At 48.6% G+C, this 13,831-nt stretch overlaps 3 protein-coding genes across 9 annotated transcripts; 2 read left to right on the plus strand and 1 right to left on the minus strand.

Annotated features, from left to right (window-relative positions):
* The first annotated feature begins 157 nt into the window (after positions 1–157).
* On the plus strand, positions 158–7,203 carry LOC117147198 (DNA topoisomerase 1). Of its 6 annotated transcripts, none has more exons than XM_033314005.1 (8): positions 159–488; positions 1,884–2,098; positions 2,568–3,534; positions 3,594–3,670; positions 4,775–5,904; positions 5,979–6,229; positions 6,293–6,444; positions 6,519–7,203. In XM_033314005.1, the coding sequence occupies exons 1-8, from the start codon at positions 462–464 to the stop codon at positions 6,619–6,621; spliced, it is 2,922 nt and encodes a 973-aa protein (XP_033169896.1). In that variant the 5' UTR covers positions 159–461; the 3' UTR covers positions 6,622–7,203. The 6 variants fall into 6 exon arrangements, with proteins under 6 accessions (XP_033169894.1, XP_033169896.1, XP_033169893.1 ...); XM_033314004.1 differs by lacking the exon at positions 159–488 and adding an exon at positions 1,518–1,758; XM_033314003.1 differs by having other exon boundaries at positions 158–488; positions 5,979–6,444.
* A 1,767-nt stretch (positions 7,204–8,970) lies between these two features.
* LOC117147199 lies at positions 8,971–11,364 on the plus strand. The gene is made up of 6 exons (XM_033314008.1): positions 8,971–9,199; positions 9,263–9,479; positions 9,537–10,394; positions 10,458–10,575; positions 10,637–10,796; positions 10,859–11,364. The coding sequence occupies exons 1-6, from the start codon at positions 8,971–8,973 to the stop codon at positions 11,224–11,226; spliced, it is 1,950 nt and encodes a 649-aa protein (XP_033169899.1). The 3' UTR covers positions 11,227–11,364.
* Positions 11,309–13,824, minus strand: LOC117147201. Of its 2 annotated transcripts, XM_033314009.1 has the most exons (3): positions 13,634–13,824; positions 12,054–13,559; positions 11,309–11,997 (listed from the first exon to the last, which is right to left on the minus strand). In XM_033314009.1, the coding sequence occupies exons 2-3, from the start codon at positions 13,450–13,452 to the stop codon at positions 11,531–11,533; spliced, it is 1,866 nt and encodes a 621-aa protein (XP_033169900.1). In that variant the 5' UTR covers positions 13,453–13,559; positions 13,634–13,824; the 3' UTR covers positions 11,309–11,530. The 2 variants fall into 2 exon arrangements, with proteins under 2 accessions (XP_033169900.1, XP_033169901.1); XM_033314010.1 differs by having other exon boundaries at positions 12,054–13,824.
* Positions 13,825–13,831: the final 7 nt, after the last annotated feature.

Here is a 13,831-nt window from a genome sequence, read left to right on the forward strand (position 1 = left end):
TTTAATATATATTAGCGTATATTAGAAAGTTATTCAGATTTCAAATCACTATCGAGATAGTGTGCGAATATATTGTCAGGCTGATATCGATAGGGGCACCGATGGTCACACTGTCCGAATCCGAACTATCGACCTATCGCACTCCGATAGCAGCAGTCGCTACTTGTCCGAACCAATCGCTGCCTATCGGGGAGACTGCGTGGCTGCTGCGTTCCGTAAAACGCGAAGAAGCCAAAAAGCAAGGGCAATCGCATCGACAAAAGCACCAAACGCTGGTCCTTTTCAAAAAACTTCAGTGCGCTTTTATTTCCCCGCCGCTGTCACCTCTTAAAGGAGCGACAACATTATATTATTGAATATCCTAACGAAAACCATCAGCCGAACAGTGTAAACGCGTGAAAAGAAAAGAAAGGAACGGAACGAATAAAATAGAAGTAAAACCGCTAAGCGAGTTCCGCAAAATGAGTGGGGATGTGGCTGCCGAAAATGTAAGTGCCCTAAACGAAAAATCCATTCCTTTTTTTATGTAATGTGCAAACGTGTTGAATGGGGGACTTTGCCTGCCGCCTGCAGCCTGCTTGTCAGTCCCAAAAATCAAGTTAAATTCTGAACGGCATAATTGTAGGGTGCGCAGGATAGTTGCAAGTGTACCGCTTGCTGCTGGCAGCGCTGTCGGCGTCGCTGCCAGCAGAGTGCGTAAAATGCAACGAGCAGAGAAAAAAAAAAAGTAAGAAGAGGTCTTTTGGTAATTGACGAAAATGGCGACAATGCAAGTGGGAAAAGGCGAAGGATGGTGCGAAGCGGAGTGGGGAAGAGCCGAGGCAGACGAAATGTATTTGGCACAGTGTGGCCGCAGCTGACTGGTATTTTTTCGAAACTGGTATTTTCACCAGCCACTCGAACATTGGTTTTCCACAGTTTTATCCCTCAAAACGCCCTTTAACTAACTTAACTCATTTCCCTGCATTTTCACTGCTACTTCTTGCCTTATTTACGTTCGCACAGCGTCTCAATTTCACTGTTTTTCGTCGATTACTACCAAATTTGGTCACACTGCCCTCTTCCACACACATAATATCACATGTGTTTGCTACTGCTGTTGTTGTTGTTGTTGTTGTATTTGTTGTTGGTTGTGGACCGCTGCGTTCATGTACATATGTAATTGCAAGTGTCCCATTTTGCAATTACACTTCTACACACACATAGATGTGTTCGGAGGTGTTCTCTCGTCTGATAAGACAGATGTGCCACCCCAAAACAGCCAAAAACAAAAAAAAAGCAGTAACTAGAAAATGCTCGCGATGAATAATGTGCAACCACAATAACAACAATAACCCCATGGGGATGTGTTTGTGTGTGTAGCTGTTTAAAAAAAAAAAAAATAAAAAAAGCTGCAAAAAGTGTAAAAAAAAAAAGAGAAACGATTTTCTGTATTCTAAACGACTCTTGTGCGTGTGTGTTAGTGTCATTGTTTGGCAAGATGTTTTTTTTTTTAAATATATATTAACCTATTCCAAGTGATTCGGAAACAATTTTCAATTTCCTGTCGCCATCGTTCGGCGGCTCTTCTTCTTCGATTAACCCATTGCTGGTAGTTTAAAGTGAATTTTCCTACGCGGCATTTGTTAGGGTTGATTTTCACCACGTGGTGAGCGGATAGACACGAGATAATAGCCAATCATCGCCAGAAATCGAGAGGAAATCGAGTAGATCCACAGGAGAATGGCGACCAGTTGGACCAACATGACGGATGCACAGGTTTCTGGCCCGGATTCACTCTCACTTTTCAGCTGGTCCATCTACATACATACATACGTACTAACTAACTTATACCATCTCCCTTTCTTCTTTCTTCCATCTCGCCATCTCTCTCGCGCCCGCAGAGCATCCACATACAAAATGGTGGCAGCTGCGAGGTGGTTCAATCCAACGGGGTGACCACCAATGGACACGGACACCACCATCACCACCACAGCAGCAGTAGCAGCAGCAGCAGCAAGCATAAATCCTCCAGCAAGGACAAGCATCGTGATAGGGAGAGGGAGCACAAGAGCTCCAATTCCTCCAGCTCGTCGAAGGAGCACAAGAGCAGCAGTCGGTACGTATGTAGGAGCAGTTCGATTTGACTCGACTCTATGCGATTCGATTCGATTCGGGCCACTCGTGTCGAACCATCTGGAACAGTCCAAATAGGTCAAAGTCAGGAAAGGACAATGTAATCACCTGGGATTCATAATAGTGCTTATATTAAGAGACAGTAGTTCCCCATGTGCTCATGGTTATAGTTTTTATAATCATACAGTGACAAACTAATGAAAAGGAGTAGCTATCACTTTAAAGGTATTCTGTCTAAAATGGCCTATGTTTCCAAATTCAGTTCCTAAGTAATTCAAACGACTTTAGATAGAAGCTTGAACAAAAGGTACATATTTATACGGAATGAGAAACTGCAATTAGAGCAGATAATTCAATATTATATATAGATTAATGCTTTCTTCAGAGCTATAGATTAGGCTAAACCATTTTACAAGGAATCCAACTAATAACCCTAACCATTTACATTTTAGCGACAAGGATCGACACAAGAGCAGCAGCTCGTCGTCAAAGCATCGGGACAAGGACAAGGAGCGCGATGGCAACAGCAACTCGCATCGCAGCGGCTCATCGTCCGGCCACAAGGATAGGGATGGGAGCAGCAGCAGCAGCAGCAAGCACAAGTCGTCGTCGGGCCACCACAAGAGGTCCTCGAAGGATAAGGAGCGACGGGATAAGGACAAGGATCGCAGCAGCAGTTCATCCAGCCGGCACAAGTCCTCGTCCAGCTCCCGTGACAAAGAGCGCAGCAGCAGCAGTCACAAGAGCTCCTCTTCATCCTCATCGAAGAGCAAACATTCCAGTTCGCGGCACAGCAGCTCATCTTCCTCGAAAGACCAGGCATCGTACGATGGCGTGTTTGTTAAGCCGGAGCCCGTTTCCCAACAGCTGATGCACTCGGGCCCGGTGGATGCTTACCAGATGCAACAGCTCGGTAGCTACGAAGCCGCAGCCGCCAACACCAATTTCAATGGCAATGGAAACGTTGCCGGTGCCAACTATAAGAACGGCTACGAGGAATCGATCGTAGACATCAAGAAGGAGGAGGAGAGCTTTAACAATCTGTCGCAAGCCAGCTCCTGTGACTACTCCATGTCCCAGTTTCGTGCCGATGAGCCGCCGTTCGTGGTGAAGCACGAGCAGAGCTACGCCGAAGAGGACAGCACCATGAACTACAATGATCAGGACGACGAGGCCGACGAGATGAACGACGACGAGGAGGATGTGCCGCTGGCCATGCGCAAGCGCAAACAGGAGCCAACCGATCGTCCTGATGGCGGCATGGATGACGACGACGACGACATTCCGCTGCTGGCGCGCAAGAAGATCAAGAAGGAGAAGATCAAGAAGGAGTCCAAGGAAAAGTCGAAGAAGCGGGTCAAGGAAGAGCCCAGTGAGGATTACGGCAGTGTCAAGCCTAAAAAGAAAAAGATGAAAAAGGTAGCCCCTTTATCATTTCCAACCCATTAACAATCAATCAATGTATCACTGTGTTCCAGGAACCCGAGCCTATAGTATCCCCCGGCAAACGGCAGAAGACGAAGGTGAAGGAGGAGGAGGAGGAGGTGTGGCGCTGGTGAGTTGTCCGATTTATCAAGATTATCATAGAAAATGGTCTAGAAGAATGAGGAAGAGATGGGTGCAGAGCCATCCATTCAAATGGATACCCCTCACAAAGGTTCAGATGCCAGGGCTATGACCACTTTCGGTGCAAATCCCGAGCAACTTGGCCCACTCACTGCGCAAAGGTTATTCGCGGTGAAAGGCCTTTGGAACAGGTGGCGCTGGCTCTCCCGCAGCCAAGTACTTGATTATATCGAGGCGAAGCCACGCTCGATCAGTGCGCATTGCTCAGATTCGCCCGAGCTCAAGGCGACCGCTTGTGACGTGTGGCGGCGGCACAACACATGCCATGTGTTTTTGGCTGCGAGAAGTTTTGGATGTCACTGACCTACATTTCCGAAAGTCACACACTCAGCGGACCGCCGACGCACAGTGGCTGCCGCAAGTTGTGGTCCGCCTGTGGCTCGCCGCACAGTGGCGTTCGTGTGGGCGGCAACTGTTGGCGCTCACTGTGCGGCGAGCGACATTCGCCACGAAACGCATGCGCTGCTCCAGCCCCTGCACCCCCCCGCACCATGCACAGTTGCGTTGAAAAAACAGCTGAGCAGGCCGAAAAATGCTCATTTGAGGTTAGGTTCGAACGCGGCTGCTCGTTTGCTGCTTTGCGTAATGCGATAGATAAATTGGAAATATACCAAACCAAATGTGGCGCTCTTGGGCGGCATTGCGTCTATTCGAAAAGCAAAGTGTCTGCCTGGTGCTCGGACAGCGGATGGTGGCCATAGCCACCGTTGCGGGCAAAAGGAGAAGAGTGCGACGGAAGAGCGTCCAGGAAGAGCAAGTTCGATGGTGCGACTTGATTAGGGTGCTTCTATTCTTAAAAAAAAAAGGGGGTGGAGGACCCAATTGTCAGATCTTGATTACTGCTAGCAATGGCTAGCCTATAATCTCTATAAAAACTAGCATAGTAGTAGCACCCATTTATATTAGAAAGTTAATTGATAATATTTCAGCGACGATCGGGGGTGCTTAAAATTTTGAACTTAACTATAGCAGGTTCAGTCTTCTTATCCCCGCCTGTATGTGAAGCACTAACCCGAATCATCCTACATTCCAGGTGGGAGGAGGAGAAGCGCGCCGATGGCGTTAAGTGGTCAACGCTGGAGCACAAGGGACCCGTGTTCGCACCGCGATACGAACGGGTGCCACGGAATGTACGGTTCTACTACGATGGCAAGCCGCTGGAGCTCTCTGAGGAAACGGAGGAGGCGGCCACGTTCTATGCCAAGATGCTGAACCACGACTACTGCACCAAGGAAGTGTTCAATAACAACTTCTTCAAGGACTTCCGCAAGTCCATGACGCCCAGGGAGAGGGAGATTATCAAAGATTTCCGAAAGTGCGGCTTCCAGGAGATGTTCAACTACTTCCAGGCGGAGTCCGAAAAGCGCAAGGCAGCCAGCAAGGAGGAGAAGCTGATCAAGAAGAACGAAAACGAGGCGCTGATGAAGGAATTCGGATTCTGCATGATTGATGGGCACAAGGAGAAGATCGGTAACTTCCGCCTGGAGCCGCCGGGCCTGTTCCGCGGCCGTGGCGAGCATCCCAAAATGGGCATGATCAAGCGGCGCATCCATGCCAGCGATGTGTCCATTAATTGCGGCAAAGATTCGAAGGTGCCTTCACCGCCGCCCGGATCTCGGTGGAAGGAGGTGCGCCACGACAACACGGTCACCTGGCTGGCCTCCTGGATCGAGAACGTGCAGGGCCAGGTCAAGTACATCATGTTGAATCCCTCCTCAAAACTCAAGGGCGAGAAGGATCACATTAAGTACGAGACGGCGCGACGCCTGGACAAGGTAATCGATAAGATACGTGCCACCTATCGCGACGAGTGGAAGTCCAAGGAGATGAGGGTTCGCCAGCGAGCGGTGGCCCTTTACTTCATCGACAAACTGGCGCTGAGAGCAGGCAACGAAAAGGACGAGGATCAGGCCGATACCGTCGGCTGCTGCTCGCTCCGCGTGGAGCATGTCCAGCTCCACAAGGAACTGAACGGAAAGGAGAACGTGGTGGTCTTCGATTTCCCCGGTAAGGACTCCATTCGGTATTACAACGAGGTCGAGGTGGAGAAGCGCGTCTTCAAGAACCTCGAACTGTTCATGGAGCACAAGAAGGAGGGCGACGACCTCTTCGATCGTCTCAACACGCAGGTGCTTAATGAGCATCTCAAGGAGCTGATGGAAGGTGCGTGCTTACAAATTATCTATCATCATCTTTCCCCATACTCACTCCTGGCTTTTTATTGGCCAACGCAATAGGTCTCACGGCCAAGGTATTCCGTACGTATAACGCATCGAAAACACTGCAAAGCCAGCTGGATCTATTGACCGATCCGAGCGCCACGGTGCCGGAAAAGCTGTTGGCCTACAATCGCGCCAACCGTGCCGTGGCCATCCTCTGTAACCATCAGCGTTCCGTGCCCAAGAGCCACGAGAAGTCAATGGAGAATCTGAAGGAGAAGATCAAGGCCAAGCGGGAAGCCATCGAAAAATGCGAGTCCGAGTATAATGTGAGTATATGCGAGACGATGCTTCCGCACGCAGTATGTTTAATTGCCATAACCCCAATGCAGTCGAGAGACGAGAAGAAGGGCAAACAGCTGGACCGCCTAAGGGATCAGCTGAAGAAACTAGAACTACAAGAGACTGATAGAGACGAGAATAAGACCATTGCCCTGGGCACATCTAAGCTAAACTATCTTGATCCACGCATATCGGTGGCTTGGTAAGTCGTCTCTCCCTTCAAAAGCAGCACATTCCACTCAACGATATGCATGGTGCTCCATCATCCATTTGCAGGTGTAAAAAGAATGACGTGCCGATCGAGAAGATATTCAACAAAACGCAAAGAACCAAATTTCTGTGGGCCGTGCACATGGCCGATGAGAACTATCGTTTCTAAATGGGTTCTCCTCACAGCCACGCCTAGACACAAACACACACGTACGTCGCCTTCTCCACCATCCTCCACCACCCCATCAACCACACATAAAATCGAAGAAGATGTAACGACAAATCACACCCACCACAAGGCCGGCTAATAGATAGATTCCAAGCTAGTCCCGCCATTGTTTGGCCCACAGTTTATGCAATAGGTAGTGCATATGTCCAGCTTTCGGCCAACGCAGTGGAGGGATGGTTAGCCAAAATGAGCGAGACGGAATGCTGGACTGCATCGTGGTCGTGGAACCGCTTGTACGCGTCTGTTTTGTCTGCTTTGAATCGTTTAATGGGATCAAGTGCACGCCATGCCGAAGTCTAACTTGCGTTATGTGCACACCCAAAACCCAACACCACTCCTATATCGTTACGCAATATGTCAGTTTTATACATCAAAGGCAAGAGAAGATGTGAAACCTGTGCAAGACGTCGCCGCCACCTAAAAACAAATGAGGAGCAAAATTTTCTATGCTTTTACAAAGCAATTTTTTTGTCAAGATGCCCTTTCTTATAATTACATATAAAGCATATATACATAAATATATTTATATCTATGTGTATATTAATTTTTGTATATATTTTTTATTTTTAATATACATACATACATTTACATATATATATATAGATATATATATACATCATATATATATCTATATATGTATCTAATAGCAAAAGCAAACGTAAAATTACACAATTTAAAACGCAACTTTTTTATGTTTACCTATAGTTGATTTTGTTTAGCGAAAAATGTCTTTCACTATTAATTAATATTAATATTACGATTACGATTACTGCGTATTTGTATAAGTGAAAACTGAACAGAGAAACACCTTGTAGCCCAACTTTTAGCATAGCATAATTTATTCAATTCAAACTCTGAAGCAGCGCAATTTGCCGACCGCCCGATCCCCCGAAAATGAAGAGCCAAGCCCCATTGGATGTATGGATGTCGATGTGGTTTCGTTTTGATTCGTACCCTATGATCATTTTCGTTAACAATTCGAAATATACAAAGGCTAAATTGATTTGCAGACCAGCACCTTAACTTTTCAATAACTTAAGCCCGCAATATGCAGACAGGTTTCAAAACCAATTGCAGATACAAATCAAACCGAGCAATTCAATTCGATTCGATGATCCAAAACTGAACCACAGCCAAGCAAACAGTCGCAGCGAGAGAAACCACTTTAATCTAAAAGAAGGGAACTTTATACATATAGGATCTATAAGTATGTGCAATTAAGTGAGCTAAAACTATAACTTAAACCTGAGGAGGAGGAGCCTTGTAAAAATCGAGCCTTCGCTTGGATCCTTCAGTCGAGTCAGTCGATGGCCGTGGGATTCAGGCGGGAGCATCTAGGAGGAGAGTTAGGAACATCCGCACACCCATATGCCCCGATCCCATCAGCTACGATTATGGCCGATGGAAATTTATATCTCGCCTCACGCCCCCTCCCCCTCCCCCCTTAGCATAAATGGCAAACGCGCATTGCAAATGAAGAGCGAACGAACTTTATATATACATATAAATAGCAACCCAAACACACATATGATAATTAGTGATTAATGTGAACGCAAACATCTTTGTACGTATGTCGTCGATTCGCATGCGGAAGCGGGACAATGCTTTTAAAAGGCAACAAAAAGTTAAATAAACTAATTACGAACACTTCTTCGCCCGCCCAGCCACGCCCCCCGCCCCGCCACAACACTCACATATAAACTTGGCATATTATAATATTGATATAAGCAAACAAAAAACAACAGAAAGCGAAATGATAAGAAGCCCACTATTTTAAATCGAAAGAAAATTAAATGAAAAACAAAATAGCATAAGGTAATGTAATTGTAATGGAATGATGCAAATATACATAAAATATATATTTAATTTTAAAATTTATGTGCCAGTGTTTCTATTTTCTCGTTCTGTTGGCTAATTATTCGCATTCAAAAGAAGGATTTATAAATAACTTTTTGTTTTTGAAATTGGGAAAATACTATGGTGAAGCCAAGTTATGCAGCTTACATTTCCCGTTGTTCAAATTTGTTTAACACATTTCATAGTCAAATATTTTTAGAACAAGCGGATGATTTATAATTAATTAATTAATGATAATTTTGAATCAAATTTAAATCACTAACGGTTCGGCGAAGTGATATCGATAACACGCGCGGCGTTGCCACCTCACGCCACACGATTTGACTTTTGCGCTAACGGAAGAGGAAGAGATCGCGAGAAACGACGCGTTTAAAAGAGACTGAAATAAATTCGAGAATCGAGGGAAATTTATAACAATAAACGCCTGCCAAAATGCTGAGATCGTCGGTGCCCGTGCAGCTGACAAAACTGCGAAACAGCGCCGAGGCCGTGGCGTCCATTGCCCGCGAAAAGGGATCCCACGGTGGCCAAGGACAAAAGCAACAGGTGGACAAAGAGCTATCCACCATCATGGATGACTTGCAGCGGGATTACGGGGATTACAAGTACACGGTATACCGATGCGCCAGTAAATTTGTGGCGCTGCAAAAGATATTTCACAGTGAGTCAGTCGCCTAGGTGGTCCATTCGGAGGAGACCCCAAGGATTAACCTTCAAATTGCAGCCGGAAAAATCCCCTACAAGCTGGTTTTGGCCATTTTGGATCGCCATAACTTGAGTGGCGGCCTGGAGCTGATGGTTCCTCCATTCCAGTTGACCTCCCTGCTCCACGATGTATACTTTGCCTGCGAGAAACTGGGCCATTTCAACCAGGATGCGAACTATAAACTGGACAGGGCAACCGGGCTGCTGGCCAACTTCTTCTGGAATGTCTACGATCCGTGGGTTGAGTTTCTGCCATCTTAAGAATACGTCTGATATTTGATTGGTTTCGCTAGGCAACGCAGACACTCCATATCCCTGCTAGAGATCAGGATCACCTTCATACTGCTGTGCAAGCTATATAGCAGCGATCACCTGGTGGGCGACATCTTTGGCCTGCTGGCCGATCCCAAGTCGCAGATCATCTCCAGATATGCATTCGAACAGCTCCTGGCCACGCTGAGCAAGTTACTCAGCTATTTGGGCGAGGCCAAGGCCTATGGCGTCCACAATCTTCCGCTGGCCATGGAGCAGTGCTTTGCTCGCTGTCCGCATGGCGTTGGCGGACTGACCGAGCCGCAGTTCCACAAACTCTGGACGGGAGCGGGCGTCCAGACGAGATTCCTGATCTATGGCAATCTGCTGGCACTGGTGAAACGCATCGAGGACACCGAGCATTTGATTCACAGCAATTCTTGTGCCGGCTGCCGCAAGGAGCACATTGTGGGCATACGTTTCCGGTGTCAGGTGTGTAGGGATATATCATTGTGCCTGCCCTGCTTTGCGGTGGGCTTCGCTGGTGGTCGCCACGAGCCGGGTCATCGCATGTGCGAGGTGTTCGTGGAGGATCAGCCGCCATTGCGTTGGACCCGCCATCTGGCCAGGCTGTGCGGCTGGCTGGTGATGCCGCGCAAGACACAGGAGGAGGAGCGTCGCGGCTTCTGCAATGCGCAGGAGAGTGGGCCCGCCTTGGGTCAATCCGCTGCCACGCCCATTCCCGCGGAGACGCGCAGTGTGCGCAGTCAGTGCCAGGAGAAGGACCGCACAGTAGTCCTGCAGCAACAGCAGCAGGAGCTCTGCTCCCTGACAGGGCTAGCCAGCGTGGCGTCCAGCCGGCTGCAGTCCATCATCGATCGATTGCTTTTGCAAAATGCGTGCGTATTTTCCCGTTTTCGCCACACTTTTTAGCCAAGCCTTAAGGTTCTCTTGCATTTCAGGAAGCTGGAAACCCAGCTGCAAACAGTGGCCACCGCATCTAGTTCGGAAATATCGCAGTTTCTGAGCGCCCATCAGTGCTTCCTGCTGCAGATCATCGAGGATATGCGACAGCTATCAGTGAGGTTTCCACACATTCGGTCCATAAAGCTGATCTAACTCCATTTATATACACTTCCAGCATGCCTCTGCGGTAACTTCGCCGCCACCTGCGCCAGCTGCTCAAGTGGCGCCTTCAGCTGCGCCCCTAGTCAGCTCCACTTTCCTTAGCTCCAGCACGCCTCAGCGGCAGATGCTATTCGACATGTATGCGCCCGTGGGTGCCAATCTCACGCACTCCAGTAAGAAGAGCACCTACAGCAGATCCACAAGAAAGCTCCTCTAAGTTATTTGTTTCTTGTAGTAAATGGCGCCGACTTGAATCGCAGCTATCTGGAGGCAAACAAATCGGATTACTCGCTGAACGACATTAGCTTGTGGTTCGACCAGCGTCGCTCGAGTGTCCAGCCAGGACAAGGACCTGGATCCCTGCCGGCTCCTCTGCCGCTGCCCATGCCGCTGGGTGCTCTGCTGGAACAGCAACCGGCAAACGGCGGCGATAGCCGCGACACCGAGATGGTGAACTTCAAGCTGCTGCTGCACAAGGTCAAGGAGATCGTCGAGGACTCGTACAGCGACAATGCCGAATTGTCGGCGGCCACGCAAAATCTGGAGAACGTTCTCGATAGCATCATCAAGAGCGAGGAGCAGCAGCGGCGCATCAGCACGTGAGGATGCGGATGCCACAATGCCCAACTCCTATCGATTCCAGCCAGACCAAGTCCACTTAGCTTTAAGTTGTAAAGTTTAAAAGTAATCGTGACACAATGACACAGCGAGTCATGCATTTATTATAACCTTTTTCCTATTCACATGTGCTTTAACATTCGCGTAAATGCTTTAATTTGTTTGTTTACAACTCTGACAAGAATGCAATACAACAAAATGTTTTTATAAAAATAAAAAATGCATAAAACACATTGTTAACAAAGCAGATACATAGATTTTCCAATGCGAAGAGAAGAACAAAACGCATTTACGCCCTATTGTCATCATCATCATCATCATCGGTGAATAGCATAGAAGCCAACACATCGCTGGCCATTTGTGCCTTGTTGAGCTGCATCAGCTGCTCCCGGCGCTGCTCCACACTGGCTGCCGGCTCACTCAAAACCTTCCAGGCGTCCATCTCCTCGAACAGACTGTTAAGCAACTCCATCTCCATGTCGGCAGGCGACATGTTGTGCTCAGCGACCTCTAGCACATTGAGGTTGCAGTGCAGCTGGAGGAGATCGCGCGTCAGGCGATGCAATAGCAGACGCAACCGATCGTCCGTTCTGGCGTAAACATGCCAATGCTTTCCGGGATCGTCGCGAAGCAGCAACGTGTCACACCACTGTGACAGCGGCTGGCGATTGTAGAAAATACGCTGGACAGGATCGGCGGCGATGTTGGAAGACTGAAAGTGAGAGCCAGGATCACTGTCGTCCAGCAAGTCGGAAGCTGTAAGGGATTATGAGTTAAAAGGGACCACAAGAGCTTTTGACAAAACTACTCACTCGGCTCCTTGTCTGCCTCCTGGGCTTGGATCAACTGAAACTGCAGCTTGGAGACGAGAAGCTGCTCGAATGTCTTGCAATCCTGGGCCGACTGGAATTCCAATTTCAGGGAGCAACGCGCCGTGTGCGTCATAATAACAGCCAAAAAGTCCTGGTGCAGCGTGGCGGGCGAGAATGTGGGTGCCAAAGATTCTGTTTTATCGAGCAGTTTCTTCACATCGAAGGTAATGAGATGGATTTGCCTAGGGGATGCATCCTCGCCAATCTCGTACGTTGCCATCAATACGAGTTTCTCCGCCTCGAGGAGATCGACCAGACGCAGGCGCACCACCATCGCGGCAGATCGTTCCGGCGGTAGTATTCTTTCCTTCTCCACCGGTCGCCATTTGAGACGCCTGCTATGCTGGTCCTGGCAGGCCCAAAACTGCGCCAGCTGTTCGTAGTCCTCGGGTGGGTGGCCATCTGCCTGCAAAGGCAGCTCGTACAGGCGATGCTCCACGCTGAAGTCGGTGTGTGGTTCGATTACAACAATCGGATACAGCTCCTTGACTATGGTGAGGCGATTGGTGCCAGTGTTGTTGACCAGCAAAGTGCCACAAACGAAATAATCGCCGCAGATCCGAGTCCATACATCGCCGAGTCGTCGGAGCGGCTGCTTCTCCTCAAGGAGCAGCGAACGCTGGCCCGGCGTGCCGAAGTACAGAAGGTCCTGGACGAGGGCGAATTCCTTCTGGTTTTGTATTCGCTGGCTGTTGAGCTCGGCTTCGGCGCGGTGCACCTCCTGCAGCAGGCTCTCGAAATCCTGCGGGGGCAAGCCGGCATTTTTGGACGTGCTGGGCTCCTCACTTAAGAAATCCTCCTGGAAATCGCAACGCTGGCGCTTGCCATTACCGAACTCCAGCTCCACGACGGCCTGGAAGGGAATGGGACCTTCGACCATCTGGTAGTCCACCACATCCTTGTGATCCGCCACCAGCTCGAAGTTGGCCCCGTGATCCTTGGGCCTCTTTAGGACGACGAGTTGCCTCCAGCACTGAATTAGCAGGTAGATGCCCTCCCGTTGCCACACAAACTTGCCGAATTTGAGGGGCAAATCCTCCGGCGGATCAAGCATGCTCCAGTCCACCTTCTCGTCAGTGGGTTCCTGCTTGGACAGAAAGGGACAAACCGGTCCGTCGTAGGCCTCCAGTTGGCTGGCTATTTGCTTTAGTTTCGAGTCCTTCAAATCGATGTAGTGCACCAGATCCTTGCGCCGGAATTCGTAGAATTTAAGGTTCCTCGCTAGAACCAATGTGGTCGGGTCATCCCGGGGTCGGCCCACGTGAAGATTGGCGCAGAAGGCCAACCGGGCCGGCTGGAGCAGCATCTCCGGCACATTCTCCTGGACAAATGGCAGCATGGATGCGGAAGCCACAAGATGGATATGGCGCCCTTGAATCGAAAGCCCTTCGAATCGATAGCTTCTGAATTCAAGCAGTAGTTATCGATGCGATGAGCGATACTAGTCTATTTTGAAATATAAATATTAATATTAATAAAATTTCAAATGCTGCTTTTATCGAGAGGTAAATCGTTAATACCGCATAAACGCAATCAGTGTTACATAACCAATCTATGCACTTCACTTTCTATCATAATCATGCAATTTCCCATAATAAGCGCGTATCGATAAGCTGATAACGTTGGCCGTCGACTAGCACCGATTATTCAACAAGTTGTGTCAATCGGTCGAACAGCTGAGCGTTGTAAGTGGCAAGAAGAAGACGGCACACAAACAT

This window comes from Drosophila mauritiana, chromosome X (genome assembly GCF_004382145.1).
Source record: "Drosophila mauritiana strain mau12 chromosome X, ASM438214v1, whole genome shotgun sequence".
NCBI classification, from domain to species: Eukaryota; Metazoa; Arthropoda; class Insecta; order Diptera; family Drosophilidae; genus Drosophila; species Drosophila mauritiana.

Excerpts from the sequence above, each read along its gene's own strand:
- LOC117147198 (XM_033314002.1), top strand. The coding sequence starts at position 1,723 with ATGGCGACCAGTTGGACCAACATGACGGATGCACAG. Across the intron at positions 2,099-2,567 it reads GAGCACAAGAGCAGCAGTCG|CGACAAGGATCGACACAAGA; the intron begins GTACGTATGTAG and ends TTTACATTTTAG. Across the intron at positions 3,671-4,774 it reads GAGGAGGAGGTGTGGCGCTG|GTGGGAGGAGGAGAAGCGCG; the intron begins GTGAGTTGTCCG and ends CCTACATTCCAG.
- LOC117147199 (XM_033314008.1), top strand. The coding sequence starts at position 8,971 with ATGCTGAGATCGTCGGTGCCCGTGCAGCTGACAAAACTGCGAAACAGC. Across the intron at positions 9,200-9,262 it reads GCTGCAAAAGATATTTCACA|CCGGAAAAATCCCCTACAAG; the intron begins GTGAGTCAGTCG and ends TTCAAATTGCAG. Across the intron at positions 10,797-10,858 it reads TGCCAATCTCACGCACTCCA|TAAATGGCGCCGACTTGAAT; the intron begins GTAAGAAGAGCA and ends TGTTTCTTGTAG.
- LOC117147201 (XM_033314009.1), bottom strand. The coding sequence starts at position 13,452 with ATGCTGCCATTTGTCCAGGAGAATGTGCCGGAGATGCTGCTCCAGCCG. Across the intron at positions 11,998-12,053 it reads GGAGGCAGACAAGGAGCCGA|CTTCCGACTTGCTGGACGAC; the intron begins GTGAGTAGTTTT and ends AATCCCTTACAG.